Raw genomic sequence first — 19,498 nt, forward strand, 5'->3', positions numbered from 1 at the left:
AGTAGGGTAAAGCATGCAAGGTGGGTGGGTGGGAAGCAGGGGGCGCCCTAGATGTAACAACGACCTTTTTATTTTATTTTTTTGAATATGTGTTTTCAAAGATAGACTCGCCCAGACTCTTCACACTTCACATTATATGTTTCACATAATAGAGTACCAGAAAGTATTACCATGGTATTTTCTACACTCTTCACTCTACACAGGTCACATATTACAAAATACCAAAAAGTATCATGGTATGGTATCATCATGGCGTTTTGGACATGAACCAGTATACATATAATGTACAAGAATTCAATATATTGTTCTGTAGCATTTTATTTAAAATAAACATTCAGTATAAATAGCCTATTTATACAGAAATATAATTATTACTATCTCCAGTGAAGACGCCATGAGCCAGAGAAAGACAACTTAGGCTAGTTTTTACTATTCAGTGATTAAATGTTATTTAGTGTGGACTATTAGTTTGTAAAATCAATGCATCATGGTCTGTCTGTTGTATGATTGATTTTTTATGCAGTGTATCGGCAACACAATGATTTATAAGACTGATACTTTGTTTACCTTGATGAAAATTTCCACATATGCTAATTTAATATAAATATAAATATAAAATAAAAACAAAACAGTGAGCATTGTTACGAGAAGAAAAAAAATCGAACAATGAACAACATTACCGGGATTACACCTAAAATTAATTTGCCATCTGCAGAAGGAGAAATTCATACAGATTTGTAACGACACGAGGAGATGAGTGGCTGCCATCGATACAATCAGCTGTGCCGTATAAACTATAGGCTATTCTTAAAATGGACCTTTAGGCCTACTTTTGATACTAAGTTGTTTAATGTTAGTTATTTTAGTACATTTAGCCTTCTTACGTATTTTCCTGTCTTAATTTACTTGTCCATAGAAGTCGGTTTTTATTACTTTATTTTTATTATTAGGTATTATTATAAAGTGTGCGCGTATGTAGCCTATTGTGCCTCTTGTTCTTCTGAATATTGTTAGATTTCGAAAAGCTATGGCGTGAACGCTGCTGATTGGCTGCTGTGTGGTGTTTTATGGGAGCGCGCGCGCTCAGGTGAGGCGCAGGTGATTGACAGATGCAGAACATCATCAGAGACACCAGCGGGATGAGGCGATGCACGCGCAGCTGACGGACACAGCACACCTATGATCAGTGACTGACAGGTAAAACAAAAACTCCGTTTGCTTCTGTTTAAAGTTGATCAATTATGACATAAAAACAGGGTGCAGGTGCAGAGAAAGCGAGGGCATGCAAATTTAATGACATTCTGGCTATTTGGTAATATCGATTACAGTTCAAATTTGCATTTTTATCTGTTTTTATTCGATAGCTACTTATTATGAAAGGTGTATCGTTTTAGAGCAATTCTGATTGTTTTATTATTAATATATCAGTATTTGAGAAACTAGTAGACTATAGTTTCCATTCTGGGTGATTTTGCAGAGTTCATGTTTCCATGTATTTACTAATTACAGAGTAATTCTAATTAACTAAATACACTTGGTGTGTAATTATTTTCTTGTAGCTGCTTATAAATACTCATAGTTATTGTTATCAATATAGTAATTAATTATAGTAACACATTAACACACACACAAAAAAAAAAAAGTAAAAATCTATGTTGTATGTAACTTTCTATAGAAATGAAAATGTTTTGGTATACCTTGTGACCTACTGACACTAATATGATTTATTCAGTGATGTTTTTTCTATTTGCTATGTTTTTGTTCATACATACATTCTTTATAGGAATTGTTTAAATTATAAAGGAACCAAGACCCTAAAAACCTGAAATATCCTTTGCTGTCCTACAGAGGCATTCATTTCTCTTAGTCATCATAAAAAAGTAATTTTGTATGTTCTAAAAGGTTTTTTTGGTCTTGTGTTTTAACCATAAATATATGTCACACCAACATACACTAAATTCAATTGGGTATTTGATTTTATTGGATCAGTGTGTGGGTTTGTGCTGGAAATTGTGAAAATGGTCCCAATTACTGTTTTCCAATAACGTGTTGGAAATGTTGGTGATGTTTCTTCATATTTATATATTTCCTTTTTCTTACATGTATGCTGCCATTGCTGAAAAGTCACACTGATTATTATTAGTAGTAGTAAAATCAAAGTTTATGTGGAATTATTTTGGATTTATCTGTTCAGTATGTTCAGAGCTGTTTTTGTATGACCTCCTGCATCTTCCATTTTCTCACTAACACTTACCTTGCAGTGTTGGTCAGCACCATCAGTAATTTCAAATATTTATTATAAATTTCAACAAATCCAGCTATTTAAGAGTGAATTGAGACTACAGAAAGTGTTCAAACTGGCTCTCAACTCCATCTATTAAATACAATGGTAGCGATGACAGCTTATTTTGTAAATATCTTGCGTATTACATATTTATTTATTAATTTCAGTGTGAAATAGAGAAGCCATTTTGTTTTTCTGATGTTTCTGACTACAAATAAGAATTACTTATTACCTGTCATATTATGTGTCAGAAATATTAGCACATTTACCTGTGTTGTGGAATAAAGAAAAAGAATCGTAATGATGAAGGCTGACGATATCCCTTGATTTTATAAATGTTTTTTGGTCAAACTTTATTTTAAGGTCCATTTCTCGCTATTAACAAACTATTAACTACAACTTCTGCCTTAATAAACTCCTAATTTTCTGCTTATTAAAGGGGTCATATGACGTTGCTAAAAAGAACATTATTTTGTGTATTTGGTGTAATGCAATGTGTTTATGTGGTTTAAGGTTCAAAAAACACATTATTTTCCACATACTGTCCATTATTGTTGCTCCTCTATGCCCCGCCTTTCTGAAACGCGTCGATTTTTACAAAGCTCATCGTTCTGAGAAGCGAGGTGTGCTCTGATTGGCCAGCTATCCAGTGAGTTGTGATTGGCCGAATACCTCAAGCGTGTGACGTAAATGTTACGCCCCTAACCGTATTGATGCCGTGTCCCGGCGCGACTACACAAAAACAATAAAACCCGTTACAAACGAGGCATTTGTTGCATCCAGTGGGGACATAATTACTGATTATAATGACTTATACTGTCTTTTTACGTGTTGCATTGCATCGCGCTGCGTAAACATTTGTGATCGGCGAAACGACAAACAACAGGCGCTACTCTACACAGCTCAAAACTTACGTTTGAATAGTCAGTGGCAAATTCTTTAAATAAGAAAACGTACTTACAGGCTGTGAGTCAGAAGCGCCAGACTGTCCGTAAAATGCGCTGCACACACACTAATATTTGTTGTAAACACAACTTAACCACTGATTTCTAGTTGTGTCCTCTTTTGGAAGCCCAAACAAAGTAGTTTCGCTTTGACAATGAAACACAGCGTCTCCAGGACATGGCGCTGGCGGCAGCAACAATACTACAGCGAGAATAAAAGTTACGTTTGCGTATACATTTGGGCGGTGTTTTGCAAATCTCCCCACACCATGATGTAGACATGTGAGGGCGTGTTTGAATGTCGAGTCTTAACTTTTATAAAGAATATCTCTTTGGTTTTGAGACTTTAGTCTTTGCAACTTTAGGGATCTTATCTATGCACAAACAGCTTGTAACACTCCAAAGAGAAAGGAAAACTTGAAATCGCATCATATGACCCCTTTAATAGTTATTAAGGTAGTTGTTAAGTTTAGGTATTGGGTAGGATTAGGGATGTAGAATATGGTCATGCAGAATATGTGACCCTGGACCACAAAACCAGTCCAAAGTAGCACGGGTATATTTGTAGCAATAACCAAAAATACACTGTATGGGTCAAAATTATAGATTTTTCTTTTATGCCAAAAATCATTAGTATATTAAGTAAAGATCATATTCCATGAAGATATTTTGTAAATTTACTACTGTAAATATATCAACACGTAATTTTTGATTAGTAATATGCATTGCTAAGAATTCATTTGGACAAATTTAAAGGCGATTTTCTCAATATTTAGATTTTTTTGCACCCTCAGATTACAGATTTTTTTGTATCTCGGCCAAATATTGTCCTGTCCTAACAAACCATACATCAATGGAAAGCATATTTATTCAGCTTTCAGATGATGTATAAATCTCAGTTTCCACAAATTGACACTTAAGACTGGTTTTGGTCCAGGGTCACATATATGCTTTATAAGTACTAATAAACAGCCAATATGTTAAAAATAGGCATGCTAATAAGCAACTAGTTAATAGTGAGAACTGGTCCCTGTACTAAAGTGTTACCATGTTTTCATAGATATATGACATGTGTCAACAAAAATGGTAGAGAGACAGATATCAAACCTTTTGAAAGAGGTACATAGTTTATTTTAAACATATTTATTACTTACAGTTTTTCTTGAAGGGTTAATATTTGCCCTCATTTGTTTGTGTTTTTTGGTGGAACACCAAAGAAGATATTTTGGAAAAATGTCTGTTTATTTGGCCATACAATGGGGTCAAATATTTTTTTGGGCTTCACTGATTTGTATTATATGAACAAAAACAGTTGACAGAAAGTCATATAGGTTTGAGTAAATGATGATTTATGTATTTATTTATTTATTTATTTTCATTTTAGGGTGAACTATTCCTATTAAATTAATAAATATTTCATGTATTTATATATAATTGAGTTATAGTCTGAGGATGGGTGGTTTTATGCAGTTTTACTGCGGTCAAGTCATAGTGATCGTTTCTGTGCAATTGGAAATCTTGCTATATTCTAATAGTTGTGGGATGTGTGTTGTCCTATGTCTCAGTTTTTGGTAACAGTTTCAAAGTGAGTGCCCAGTGTGTAAGGAAAAGTTTGACATCTGCCTCTTTACATGGAGAGGTGAATTATGCATCCATTCACTCACTCATTGGCAGATCTGTTTCACAGCGGCCGCTCATTCATTAGACTCTCACTGTCTCTGATCGTCCCCAGACTGGACGCAGTGGAGGTATCTGAACCCACGTGTGCATTATGAAGGAGAACAGGTCCTTGTGTCAGGTGGAGCAGCTGCCCTGTGCATGTCTGCTAGACTGCCACCGACAGACCCACACCCGCAGCGCCACTGGGGCCCCGATTCGACACAGAGCTAACGGGGCAGTGGGTGCCTTGTGCAACAGTCCCAACTGTGTGGTGGCCGCCAGACTGGAGGACTCAGAGCAGGGGCGGCACGGGGCCGGCAGGGTGCTGGTCACCGGAGGGGCCGGATACTTCGGATTCAGGCTGGGCCGTGCTCTGGCAGGCCAAGGGGCTACTGTCTTACTCCTGGATCTCCACAAGCCGCCCTGGGACATCCCTGATGGAGCTGTCTTCCAGCAGGTAAAGTGAAACTGGAGAGCATTGGGCTGAGGGACGGTGGGTTGTTGAGGGGCGGTTGGGCAGCGGACTGTGACAGAAGCAGATGGGTGCCAGGTGCAGAGTATGCAAGGTGATGCAGGACAATGTCCTCGAGTTTCAGCACTAAGTTTTTATGACTCTTCGCTGACATGCTCGGGTGTCTCAGAGAAACCTTTAGGAAGAGCCGTGAAAGTGAATCTGAAACTGCCATGTTAAACAGAACTTGACAAAACCATGTTGTAGTTAATGGTCTTAAAACCAGCTTGGTCTTAAGTCGCTGGGGTATATTTGTAGCAATAGCCAAAAATACATTGTATGGGTCAAAATTATCGATTTTTCTTTTATGCCAAAAATCATTAGGATATTAAGTAAAGATCATGTTCTATGAAGATATTTTGTAAATTTCTTACCGTAAATGTATCAAAACTTAATTTTTGATTAGTAATATGCATTGCTAAGAACTTAATTTGGACAACTTTAAAGGCGATTTTCTCAATATTTGGATTTTTTTTGCACCCTCAGATTCCAGATTTTCAAATAGTTGTATCTCGGCCAAATATTGTCCGATCCTAACAAACCATACATCAATGGAAAGCTTATTTATTCAGCTTTCCGATGATGTATAAATCTCAATTTCTGGGCCTGGGCTGCGTTCCCAATGGAGCTATGATCAACTTAGGAAACGCAGCCCAGGTCTGGTCTTACAGCAGGAGGGAAAAAACAATGTTAAATGCAACTAATAATATCATTGTTTAGAATAGCAAAATAAAAAGGGATGAGAAAACATTTCCCACATCCTTGATGTGGAAGGATGCGTCCAGCCGCACAACATGTTATTACTTAGCAAAAATGCTATGCAAAAAAAGTACACTAACAGAGATTATTGTTCTGCCAACCAGAAAGTGTTTTGTGCAGTGAAACACTGAATACTGAAATGGCTTGAATTAATTAAAAGTGATATTTAGAAACCAAAATTGTAAATTTTTGTATTCAATTTATGTCCCATTAATATATATATATATATATATATATATATATATTGATCGTAGTGATATGAATAACTTTCATGTTGAATTTACCATGTTTAATAAGCATTGTTATAATTTTGCACACCTGTCTGTGTTTTACTTCAAGATTGATATCCGGGATTATGACGCCCTGTATAAGATCTGTGCGGGAGTGGACGTTATTTATCACACTGCTTCCTATGGGATGTCAGGACCGGAACAGGTCAGTGAGAATAGCATGCATCTAATGAGAGTTCGGTTTATATCACTGAGACAGAAACACAGAGACAAATACAATTAAATATATTTAGATTGTAACATTACTTGAGTCCCTATTTTGCATTGAATTACAGTTTTAGTATATCCAGGTAGAACAGTGTGCATAAAACAGGCCATATCACATCAATAGAATTGTTTGCTAAAGTATTTATGTTCATAAGAATGGGTAATCTTCACTTAATAGCAATATTTATAACAAAGAACTAGTATTTTTTCTAGCCTTTTTTCTTTTTATGTTAAGATATTAACATGTTAATGTATATTATGGCCACTAACATGTTATGATCCACACATTAAATGATAATCAGATATTCATTCCAGGATGTGGTAAACTTTTTCTTTTTTTTTAAATATATAACATGAGTATTATTGTCACATTCTTATTATTCTAAGTGTGAAGAAGTGTACTACTGTCATAATACTGTACAATAAGTTAAATATGCTGGTCATGTATTTTCATGTTCTGCAGCTGAGGAAAAAGCAGATTGAATCAGTCAATGTTAGCGGCACAAACAATGTCATAAACGGTAAGCTGTCAACATTTGATTCACTGATACTGCAACTATTAGACTTGTTATTCAAATAATGAGTGAAATGGTATTTATAATATTGCCCATTCAGTATTCAAAAACAAATTACAGCACCAAAGCAAAATACAGTTCTAAACATAGAGAGCTGTCTATGAAGAAGGCATCAAGCCCATCATGCAGATCATGTGTGTATATTTCGTAAAAAGGACAAAGAATGCATTGCGACAAGATCAGTGAAAACAATTGAGAAAGAGGACAAAGCAAAGAAATGTAAAAAAAAATTACGAATAAGAAGTAAATGTAACTTAAAATATGCTATTTTGGCCAGTATTAGTGTGTGCTGAATATTTAGTTTTGGTTGGTGGTTGTAGTCTGTACGGAGCGGGGCATCTCTAGACTCATCTACACCAGCACAGTCAATGTGGCGTTTGCTGGCCGGCCCATCGAGGATGGAGATGAAGACTCAGTTCCCTGTGTGCCGCTGGACATGGTGAGACGGACACTCAGTGTGTTGTGATTTGTTCTGCATTCAGCCATTTTCTGAAGTGTTCATATCGGTACATCAGGAGATTCGTTCAATATGAGACTTTTTTGAACACCAGACTTCACCTTTGCTAAAGACAAAATCACATCTAGGAGAAACTGTGATTTCAGCATCCATTTTTTAAGACCATTTTTAAATTAACTTTGGTGTGGTGGCTCAGGGCTAATAACCGCAAGATGCTGGTTTGATCTTTGCAAAAAGCAAGCCGTGAGCCCTTCAGCAAAATACTTCACCACAGTATAAAAACATTCAAAATTATAAACTGCATCAGACCCAAGTCTTATCTAAGGTTGTAAGGAGAAGCACCTTCAGAAAATGTGAAAATCTAATCTTCCTTCACCCATATCCGATTTTTAATTAACACAAACCGATCTGTTACATTAGTGAGCATCGCGGCATCAGATGTGGATGACTTTCACTAGGGATAAGTGTGTCATGTTTGATGATCTCTGTGCTCCTGTGTGCTCCGCTTCACTGTCCTGAAGAACAGTAGACTGAAGTTAAGGAAGGTTAATGGAATCAGATTAGTCCACCTGACACCTCGCTCGCGTGATGAAGCCTGAAGTGCTACAGAAGTGAACTTCATACATGAATACATAACATCTGATAAATCATACAACGGTACAGCTTACACACTCAGATTTCACAGGTGCTCATTTTCGGCTGAGGTTGACTGACGTGTGACGGCAGGAAAAAGACTAGCTTTTAGTAATATAATATAATATGTAACAAACAGTGGACACTTCATAGTCTGAGTAATTTTACTTGAGAATTTTCATTTTAGAGCTGATGTCCCATAACTAAGCAATTGTGTAGTTTGGAAATGCTCATCAGGTCTTGTCATTTGTTGAAGTTTTTCTTTTGTTTTGTTTGTTCTCTCTTCAAGCACATAGACCATTACTCCAGGACTAAAGCCATTGCTGAACGCATGGTGCTCGCTGCCAATAGAAGATCAACAAAAGGTACGGAAATGGAAACTTGTTGGTCTCTAAAGTCGATCCTGTTATTGCGCACAATAGCAATAAGCGCAAGTGGTATCATGTACCCTGCTCATATCGTGTGTGTGTGTGTGTGTGTCCACTGCTGATGAAGTACTGAGGTAACGGTTGCTATAGTAATGACCACAGCCTGCAACCCAAGCCAACCAGACCAGTTTTAAATTTAGACCTAAGCTTAATAATAAAGCCAAGCACTGAGTGAATTTGTAGCTGGCGTGAAGCTTATTTTGTGTGCTAATAATCACACGCCTCCTTTCAGAACACAAAGTGAGAAGCAGTATGAAATTATTTTTTTAATAACATTGTTTCTGGTTTATTTGTTGAACACATCCAGATCAGTATTACTGTACATTTCATTGATATCGTGAGTAAGACCAAAAAAGTACTACAATAGATATATCAGCCGGTGCTGAAACACAGTGTGCCATCATATTGTGTATTGTGTCAATTCTGTAGCAGAAAATACCAGAGGAAATATTACTGATTAGCTGTTGCTTTTTCGTATCTTTTGTTCTCATGGAGATCTGTTTATGTTTTCATCTTAAAATTCAAAAAAAAAAATTAAAAAAAAAACAATAAAGAAAGAAAATAGGCTCAAATACGTCAACTGAGATTCAGTTTAATTTTATATTATATTTAGCATTTTTTAGAATATTTTTTTGCCTTTATGTAGACAGGACCACAAGCCAGGACTCAAACTAGGGTCTTGTTTAGATTATATTTAGGCATCTATTTATTTATTTCTGAATATGAAAAAATAATGTGGGTCACTGATAAATTTCTTATGTAATATTGAGGTATTGTTGTTTGAGGTGGTGGTCGTCTTCACACATGTGTCCTGCGCCCCTCTGGTATCTATGGTCCTGAAGAGAGAAGACATTTGCACAGGGTGATGGTGAGTCCTCTCATTCTCTCTCAATTATCCCTGTTCCATCTTTACCCTTTTCCTCCTTTACTCTCTCACACACACACACACACACACACACACAGGTCCCAGACAGTTGTACTCTGCAGCCTCAGCTGTGCCACTGTGCCCAGAGCTGTACAATATTAATGGAGTCTGTGAGAGGCTCTTGTTACAGACTGTGCTTTAAACTGTGCCTGTACATACAGACACACGACTGTCTGTGCTTGTGCTGTCACTGTACATACAGACACATGCATGTCTTTTATACCTCATGTAATCTTTTCACATTCTTGTATCCCTCAGTTAGAGAGTGTTGTTATCTCTGTGAAGTCTAAGTGCCGAATCCAGAGACAAACTTTTTTTTATTCTCTTCTCTTCTCAGGTGAATGTGGAGAGGAGATTGTTCAGCTTTCGTTTTGGGGACCCTAATGCCAAGATGAACTGGGTGCATGTGGATAATCTGGTGATGGCTCATGTTTTAGCAGCAGATGCCCTCGCTGCAGATAAAGCATTTGTGGCGGTATGTGTGGAATGATAGAATTGAATTTCTTATTACAATCAGCAGTTTTGAACCCAGATCAGTTATAATGTGTTGTGCATTTGTGATTTTCAGAGTGGACAGGTTTATTTTATCAATGATGGGGAGTCTGTCAATGTCTTTGAATGGTTGACACCTCTGGTGAGTAGCGATCAAACCAAGTATTTATAATTAATGCATGTATATTACAATTATTTGCTATTTTAAGGAACTGTACCTTTATTTATCTGCAGTTTGAAAGACTGGGTTATGGTCGGCCACTGATTCACCTTCCTGTTTCTCTGGTCTACTCGGCAGGTACGACTAAAGTGAAATTAAAATGTACAAATTTTATTGTATTTTATTTTATGTTTTGCAAATATAACTGTATCACACGTTCTTGTTTTCTCCAGCAATTTTGATGGAGCGACTGCATGTGGCTCTGAGTCCTATAATGGAAATTCCATTACTTCTGACAAGAAACGAGGTAAATATGTTTCCTCCTGCCTTCACTGCATTATGTCTACAGTTTTCTCTAATCGCTTTTTCCTAATGAAGTTGTTTTGATGCTATCTTGAGAGCAGCATGACATTGCAGTTTCCCTTCGCTATTATAGGTACACTGTAAAAAGTGAAAGTTGACTTAACTTAAAAAAATTGAGGAAACCCGTTGCCTTAAAATTATTAAGTACATAATAATTAAAAAAAAAAAGTTAAGTGAACTTGACAATTCAATTAACTTATTTTTTTAATTATCATTTACTTAAAAATGTTAAGGCAACGGGTTTCCTCAATTTTTTTAAGTTAAGTCAACTTATCACTTTTTATAGTGTAAACAGAGCAGTAATCTATTTAAACACAGTTTCGCCATGTGAAAAGCAGTTTTGTTTATTTTTTATTTTATTTTATGCAAGTAGATAGGGCTGGGTGATATATTGGATACTTGTGAGTGTCACAATAACTTTGATATTTATTATTTGATCATTTTATGGTTTCACATTAAACTGTTTAATGTTTGAGAATCTGACTCGAGATTAAAGTATGCTCCTGGACGATCTAAACTGAATTCAGCAATAAATAGATACAAAGGTCAAGTGGAGTAATGAAGGGATGCTGGAAAAATTGAGGTATGAAATAATCAGGCAGGTTTGATGATACGTGCTTACTCATCCATTGCAATTGACGTGATTAGATGAACACGCTTCCCACAAACCTTTTCTTTATTAAATCTTCTAGAGACCATTATTCATTGGTCAAAGTTGGTTTCTCTAAAGCAGAGGTCTTCATGGAGACCCACTGTCCTGAAGAGTTTATCTTTAACCTTATTCAAGAGCACCTGAACTGGTAGGTGCAAAAATATTAAGATATATCAACAAAATATCGAGATATTTTATAATTTAAGTTATATTGCTACTGCCAGATGTATGCGTGTGAGATACACTGAAGATGTTGGTGTCATGGTGGCAACTATAGCCTGAGTATGGCATCTTAGGTTACCATCACCATAGGTACTTCCTTAAACTCTCCTTAACATGCACAGCAGCTCCAGTAATCCTGAACTCAACTTAATGAACGGAGTTTACATTCTGTAATTAGTCAGCTCTGATAAATCGTATGAGCGAGCATCTCTATGATATCTGTGAAACACATTGTGTCTCCTCCAGCTGTTTAAATATCACAGTTGATTCTGAGAGGGTAGTTAAGGGTGACAAACAAGTTGGCATAAAGGCAGAGCAAGAAAGAGTTGCGTTAGTAGAGCTGGGCGTTGACTGGTGCTGTGTCATGCATTAGTCATGAGAAACAGAAGCCATGAGCTGAAGGGGCGATTCTGGTCAGATGGCGGCAGGTTTGATGATTGCATTGTGAATAAAACATGAGATACCAGCTCCTTGCTGGATCTTTGAGTTTGAGATGGACAAGAGAAGTTGCACTGAGGAAAGAAACCCACACACACACTTAACCCACATACACACACACACAAGTAAATGAAACCAGGAAATGGGTATATCAAACACAATGGCAATCCCCATCCCTGTTTCTGATCCAAATCTTACAGAATATTCAGTGGCTCCAAAACTAATGGGACACTTTTGGGCACTTAAAAGGACAATTCACCCAAAAATGAAAATTACCCCATGATTTACTCAGTCTCAAGCCGTCCTAGGTGTATATGACTTTCTTCTTTCAGACGAATACAATACAAGTGGTGAGTAAATCATGGGGTAATTTTCTTTTTTGGGTGAACTATTCCTTTAAAGGGATACTCCACCCCAAAATGAAAATTGTGTAACTAATCACTTACCCCCATGTCGTTCCAAACCCATAAAAGCTTCGTTCATCTTCGGAACACAATTGAAGATATTTTGGATGAAAACCGGGAGGCTTGTGACTGTCCCATTGACTGCCGAACAATTTTCACTGTCTTGGCCCAGAAAAGTATGAAAGACGTCATCAGAGTAGTCCATCTGCCATCAGTGGTTCAACAGTAACGTTATGAAGCTACGCGAATACATTTTGTACGCAAAAAAAACAAAACTGAAATAATGACTTTATTCAACAATTCGTCTCCTCTGCGTCAGCATAGCGCCATTTCGGAGAATATCTGCTGGACGCAAAATGCGTACGCTGTTCTGTGTCAGCCGCACCGCATTGATACGCTTTTTGCATTCAGATCAAAGCGTAAATAAACGTAGAAAATATATTTGTGAGGTGCGGCTCACACAGAACAGCATACGCAGTTTGCGATCAGCGGATATTCTCCAAAATGGCGCTATGCTGACGCAGAGGAGATGAATTGTTGTAAAGTCATTATTTTTGGGGGGGTTTTTTTGAGTACAAAAAGTGTTCTCGTCGCTTCATTAAATTCAGATTGAACCATGATGGCAGATGGACTATTCTGACGATGTGTTTCATACTTTTCTGGGGCTTGACAGTGTTATTTACTATGCAGTCAATGGGACAGTCACAAGCCTCCCGGTTTTCATCCAAAATATCTTCAATTGTGTTCCGAAGACGAACGAAGCTTTTATAGGTTTGGAACGACATGGGGGTAAGTGATTAATGACAAAATTTTCATTTTGGGCTGGAGTAACCCTTTAAGTCACATTTAATGATAAGACTATAGACTATTAATGATATAGATATGACTATAGATGAAGGGTTGATGAAGGCATAATCTCATTCCATATAGCGTGAAATTTAGTACAAAAACATAAAGTTAAATTAAATTGATAGTATTAATTATGAAAAGAATAGAAAGAATAATAAATAATAAATACAGATTAACAAATACAATTATAAGCAAGACAATACAAATATAGAACCCTATCTAATAACAGTTAAGTAATGTGTGAACAGTTTATTTCTGGATTATCTTTTTATGATAGCAGATTGAATTTTGGCATTCTTTTTTAATTGACTGAGGCTCTTCTGTGGATTCATTTCAGCTTTTGGAATTGACTCTCGATTCTGAACACTTCAAACCTGGAAAATGTATTATTTTTAAATCAAGTCCCAGTGCTTTTCCAAAATCCCCTGGCAGGATTTCAGAAAATGAGCTCACCCAATGCTAGGCCTGAACTAGCTACTACAGGAAATCAGCAGCCAAATAAAGATGACTTGCACAAGTAGGCTATTTTATGTATTTTTAAAATACACAAATGCCCAACTTATGTACGTGGTGTACTTACAGTAGACACAAATTACATTTGATCTAAATGGTGTTTTTTATTTCAGATGTGTCAGAGATAATTCTGCCCACCTCTTATGAACCACTAGCATTTCATAATTACAAAATGTTAATTTACTTTTTCTCTTCATTTTGAACAATATACAGTATATGATTTGAAACCAAACAAACCTCCAGAACCTCCAAATAGTCGGCCACTTTATTATTCATATCAATGTTTTTTGAACAATGTTCATATCACATATTGTTTCGAGAGACTGTTAGAAGTGTAAACCGTGCTTTGTGGTGTTTTGTCCACTAGATGGCACTAATGTGCTTCATCGCATGTTCTCATCATGGTATTATTTGGAGGTCGACTCTTAAAGTCAGTCGGTTTGGAGAATAGACCACGGTTTATGACGGATGTTTTAAAGTTGAGAGACTGTTTTTCTCGCTCCGAGATGACCTGAACAACTTGATGTAGGGCAGGGAAGGACTACCTAACAATAGACATGTTTAACTGTTGATAAGCTAAAAGTGATCCTAAAGAAGCTGATTAAAATTTTTTATTATGAGCTTTGGATGAATGACCACTTACCTACCTCTTAGAAAATCCACTGGACAAACTGGATAAATATATGGCATCGCCTATTTAATATTTATGAGCTAAGCTGGTAAGGTTTATATCGTGGCCCCTCACCCAGCACACACTTTTCAGATGGCTCCTATGGCCCTGGTCTAGACAGCAGTGTGTGTTGGGTCAGGGGCATCTGCTCTGGCTCTCGGCCCAGTGGAGATTTTCCATGTAGATACCCAATCTGCAGGCTGGTAAGGGGAGAGAGACTGTGGGGGCATTTCATCATGCCAGGAGAGCACAGGTACAGAGCAGCTTTATGTAAAAGTAATGCCAGGTAAAAGGAGGTCATTAAAGCCATTAGTAAATGTGAAGCCCTCAGAATCCGATCTGTGAAGTCAAATCCAGAGTCCATCTCTCAGCATAGTGTCCAGCTTCAAGACAACCTGACAGTGACACTTTTTAAAGAGATAGCTGACCGGAAAACCTAAATTCTCTCACTGTTTCCTCATGTTGTCTAAAAACATTAAAAACAACCCATTGTAGTAATATATATATATATATATATATATATATATATATATACTGTATATACACACACACAGGTGCATCTAAAAAAAATTGAATATCATGGAAAAGGTCTTTATTTTTTGTCATTTAATTCAAAAAAGGAAACTTTCTTATATTCTAGATTCATTGCACACAAACTGAAATATTTCAAGAGTTTTTGTGTTTTAATTCTGATGGTTACGACTTACAGCATAGGAAAATTAAAAATTCAGTATCTCCAAAAATTTGAATATTTTCTCAAAGATCAATCAAAAAAAGATTTACAAAACAGAAATGTTCAAGATCTCCAAAGTAGGTTTAATTATGCACTCAATAGTTGGTTGGGGCTCCTTTTGCACGAATTACGCTGCTTCAATGCGACGTGGCATGGAGGCAATCTGCCTGTGGCACTGCTGAGGCGATTCTGTGCCTCTCCAGTCTTCCTCCAGACTCCAGACCTTGATTTCCAAATAAAATGCAAAATGTACTTTTATCTGAAAAGAAGACTTTGGACCACTGAGCAACAGTCCAGTACTTTTTCTCCTTAGCCCAGGTAAGATGCTTCTGGCGTTGTTTCTGTTTCAGAAGTGGCTTGGTAGCCCTTTTCCTGAAGACGTCTGAGTGTGGTGACTCTTGATGCACTGACTCCAGCTTCAGTTCTCTCCTTGTGAAGCTCTCACAAGTGTTTGAATCGGCTTTGCTTGACTGTATTCTCAAGCTTGCGGTCATCCCTGTTGCTTGTGCACCTTTTCCTACCCAATTTCTTCCTTCCAGTCAACTTTGCATTTAATATGCTTTGATACAGCACTCTGTAAACAGCCATCCATTTCAGTAATGACCCTCTGTGACTTACCCTCTTTGTGGAGGGTGTCGATGTTCGTCTTCTGGATCATTGCCTAGTCAGCAGTCTTCCCCATTATTGTGGTTTCAAAGAACAAGAGATACATGGAATTTATACTGTAGGGATGGTCATATATATATATAATTACACATTAGTGTTAGATGATGAAGATGCAGTTTAGTAGAGTTAAAATATATTAACTTTTAATGTAATATCAAATAAAACACTACAGGTAAAATTATAATCAAGTAGCTACTACACATGTGCTTTGGTATTTTAGTAAACATAAAAAAAAGTGTACTTTAAAGCATGACAAAAGATTACTCAGACAGATTTAAAATGTATTTTAAAGTATGTAAAGTGTGTTACGAAACATCATAAAACAGTTCACTCTCTTTAAGTACACACTCAAAGCAGCATTTTAATGAATTTAACTTTTTAATTAATTCTTTTTAAGAACAGTTTTTTTTTGTTTGTTTTTTTTAATATGCTTCTAAGATTTGAAGTACACTACAAGTGCACATTCAGCACAGTTAAGGGCACTTCAGTTCTGCTTTGAAAGTTTGTGTGTTTGATGTGTGCAGCAGGTGAACGGATGTGACCTGTATGTCTGATGTGAGATTACAGAGACATCTGAGCATGTTCAGCACTCCTGACATCTGACCTCTGCATCTCTCTCTCAGGTGAGAAACATTGCTGTCAGTCACACCTTTAAAATCGAGAAGGCACAGCGAGAACTGGGCTTCAGTCCTAAGAAGTACAGCCTGACCGACTCGGTGGATCAGTACCTGCGGAGCCGACCGCCGCGTTCAGCTGCATCATTATTGAACACACAGTACCTCTTCCTGCTGCTCCTGATGGGATTCATCACCTTCATGATCTGCTCTGCAGGACTGGAATAAAAAGCTTCAATATTTCAGTCTCACTTCCAAGAAATCTCATGGATCACTTGTAGGGTTTGAACTAGGGCTGGGCGATATAGTGAATTCATAATCATGCAACATTCTGAATATCACAGTTGTGCTATCCTTTTTATTTTTATTTAAGTTTTTAAGTTTTATAAAGAAGAAAAAAGTCACCAATTACTCACTTTTCATGCCATTTCGAACCCATAAACTCTTCCAAACACAAAATATGATATTTTTAATGAAAGCTGAGCGATTTCTGTCCCTCCACTGAACGTCCAGGTAACCAAAACGTAGAAGTTAATAAAGGCATCATAAAACAAATCCATATCAACTGAGCAGTTTCATCCAAGTATTATGAAGAAATACAGTGTTTTTTTTATGATGATCAGATTAGGCTTTTATTTGTGTATAAACACACATACTGTACACAGAGTGCATCACATATAGTAAACATGGAAGTGGTGTGATAAATGTGCCTCATGAACAAGATCCAGTGAGTTTTGTGACGTGAACACAAGCTTCCGTGTTATGGGTCTTATGGCCTTGAAACAACATGATAGTGAGTAAATGATGACAGAATTTTAATTTTTGGATGAACTATTACTTTAAGACAGATGTTTTTAGGTATTTATACTTAAAATTTTAATTAATTAACTGTCCAGTTCAATGAATCGATTAAAAAAATATATTATTTGTGCCATCACTCAAAACTTTTAATGGAAAAAAAATCATCCACAATTTGAATCTATTATAAGTACCATTTATTGTTCTATATTCATGATATATTTAAAAATTGTAAAAACATGCATTGATTATATTAAACAAAATTTTAACTGTATTTTAGTTTTGTTAAACATTCTGAATCTAATGGGTTTGATTCAGATGATTATTTTTAGATTTGCATTGCCAAAAGGCTGGAAAAAAATATTAATTTACTTGCTATATCGCTCACCCCTATTTTGAACCCACGATGTTTTACTACCAGATCAAATCTTTAACCACAACGTCACACCACCTCAGAAACAAAAATAACTTTGGTGTTTTACATTATATATTTTCTATATAGTCCTGAGAGAACTGACGTGTGTGATTTAGGGTTGGTGTAAATTTGAAATATAATCTGCAGAGCTGTATATCACTGCTAGTAGTTATGTTTTAAAATTATGTTTGTTAGTACTTAGACCAAAATTAATTTATTTATAGCTTCTTTTTTTATTTAGAAATAGGCAAGAAAAAGCAGTGTGATCTTGGCAGGTGGCATATTGTGATGTACATTAAATATATTGTTTGTGATGCTGGAAAAGTTAGTTTTTGATGAATTCTACAATTTATTTTACTCCTAATGGATAAGATTGTTTGCCCATGGTCTTCCACAAAATTAAGTGTATGTATAGTTGCACTTCCTAAATGTGTGCAAAAGGGAAGGTTTATTCAGCACACACTGTTTTTTCGTTAACACTATTTACATATTTATATTAAAGAATACTGAGATATATTTTGTTCAGATGAACCAGGATGAAGGCCTTTTGTCTCTACCTCAGCAAAGAAACTCAAACAAGATGAATTTGAAAGTACAGTTTGAAAGAAAGTATAATAATACTGAGACAGAAAGAACCAATGCTGCAGGCAGACACTCAGAGAGAGGCAATACACACTCTACACACATTACAGTGACCTATAATTCTTCTGTCATTTCATTATACTGGTTAAAGAGTATTGTTTCTAGTATCACCTGATGAACTCCATATGAACTGTGCTGGTGTGTGTTGGTGGAGTGAGTGAGATCAAGTGTGTTCGTATATCAGTTGAAGTATTACATTTGTGTCATATGTGTTCATATTTCAAAACACAAGCAACGTCAACTCAGATGACATAGACGCAACAATAGTGTGTTTGAAAAATTATAAATGTTCAAAGTGACACATTTTTGATTTGCCCTGGTGTCTGAAAAGGTTTGGAGCAACTAACAGCATTTACACACTTGAAGCATTAAAGCAGTAATTGTATGCCATGCATGGCATTCATGAATGCCAATGAAATGTTTTATATTCAGATTCAGAAGCTGTAATTGTAAAGGCAAGTGTCTACTGATATAATCTTTGATTTTGCTTTATACTTTATCGGCTGTTGTCTTTAAGACTTGGGACATGTTGTTTTTCCACTGTGACATGAGAAAATTGATCATCAGTTATAAATTAACAAGTTGAATAAAAACGTGCTGTGAATCCTCTTGCTATTGAAGCATTGTATTTTCTTGAACGGTTTACCCTGCTAAAAAAAAAAACAATAGAAGCCCAATAGAAACCATCACAGAAATCCCAATGGTTTCCATTAAAATACCATTATAAACCATTAGCTTTTTCCAGTAAAACCATTACAAAAATCCTTTTTGTAGTGTGTTTTGGGCATTTTTCCAATAGGATTTAACATCCCACCAATAGAATCCATCACATACCAGTAGACACCATTATAGTTTCCATTAAAATCAATACAATTCCCATTATAACCATTACATTTTCTATTGTGTTTTGGGCAGGATTCTGTTGGTTTTTTCAGCAGGGTACTAAAACTTTACCTCATCAACATTCCCAAATATACCACAAGAGGACGCCACAAATCAGAAAACAACATAAGCCATGCAAATGTGAACAATCCGCGTTTTGTACAAGTCATAAAATACTAAAACAAATACACTACTAAATTTAACGATGTTTTTGTTTTATTTGAAGCTTTTACGCACTATTTTTGCGGCAAAGTAAACCCTACTATTGTCCACAGCCCCGAACCTGTTCTGAGGTAATTTCTTCTCAATGATA

The 19,498-nt window shown here is 36.3% G+C and overlaps 1 protein-coding gene across 5 annotated transcripts; it reads left to right on the forward strand.

Moving 5' to 3' along the window:
- Positions 1 to 55: 55 nt before the first annotated feature.
- On the forward strand, positions 56 to 19,439 carry sdr42e2 (short chain dehydrogenase/reductase family 42E, member 2). Of its 5 annotated transcripts, none has more exons than XR_009270102.1 (13): positions 56 to 1,197; positions 4,961 to 5,344; positions 6,497 to 6,592; positions 7,118 to 7,175; positions 7,550 to 7,668; positions 8,609 to 8,684; positions 9,533 to 9,615; positions 10,010 to 10,147; positions 10,241 to 10,306; positions 10,399 to 10,462; positions 10,558 to 10,631; positions 11,380 to 11,487; positions 16,458 to 16,590. XR_009270102.1 is itself a non-coding variant. In XM_058769990.1 (13 exons), exons 3-13 carry the CDS (start codon positions 5,000 to 5,002, stop codon positions 16,674 to 16,676), a joined length of 1,338 nt encoding a protein of 445 aa, XP_058625973.1. In that variant the 5' UTR covers positions 56 to 1,197; positions 4,794 to 4,867; positions 4,961 to 4,999; the 3' UTR covers positions 16,677 to 19,439. The 5 variants fall into 5 exon arrangements, 2 of the variants coding, with proteins under 2 accessions (XP_058625973.1, XP_058625972.1); XR_009270101.1 differs by lacking the exon at positions 11,380 to 11,487 and adding an exon at positions 13,590 to 13,769 and having other exon boundaries at positions 16,458 to 16,578; XR_009270103.1 differs by lacking the exon at positions 16,458 to 16,590 and adding an exon at positions 13,590 to 13,723.
- Positions 19,440 to 19,498: the final 59 nt, after the last annotated feature.

The sequence above is a fragment of the Onychostoma macrolepis genome, chromosome 03 (assembly GCF_012432095.1).
Source record: "Onychostoma macrolepis isolate SWU-2019 chromosome 03, ASM1243209v1, whole genome shotgun sequence".
NCBI classification, from domain to species: domain Eukaryota; kingdom Metazoa; phylum Chordata; class Actinopteri; order Cypriniformes; family Cyprinidae; genus Onychostoma; species Onychostoma macrolepis.

Bases quoted from the DNA above. Each gene is read 5' to 3' on its own strand.
- sdr42e2 (XM_058769990.1), top strand. From the start codon at position 5,000: ATGAAGGAGAACAGGTCCTTGTGTCAGGTGGAGCAGCTGCCCTGTGCA. The intron at 9,616-10,009 runs GTGAGTCCTCTC...TTCTCTTCTCAG, and splicing joins GACATTTGCACAGGGTGATG to GTGAATGTGGAGAGGAGATT. The intron at 10,148-10,240 runs GTATGTGTGGAA...TGTGATTTTCAG, and splicing joins CAGATAAAGCATTTGTGGCG to AGTGGACAGGTTTATTTTAT.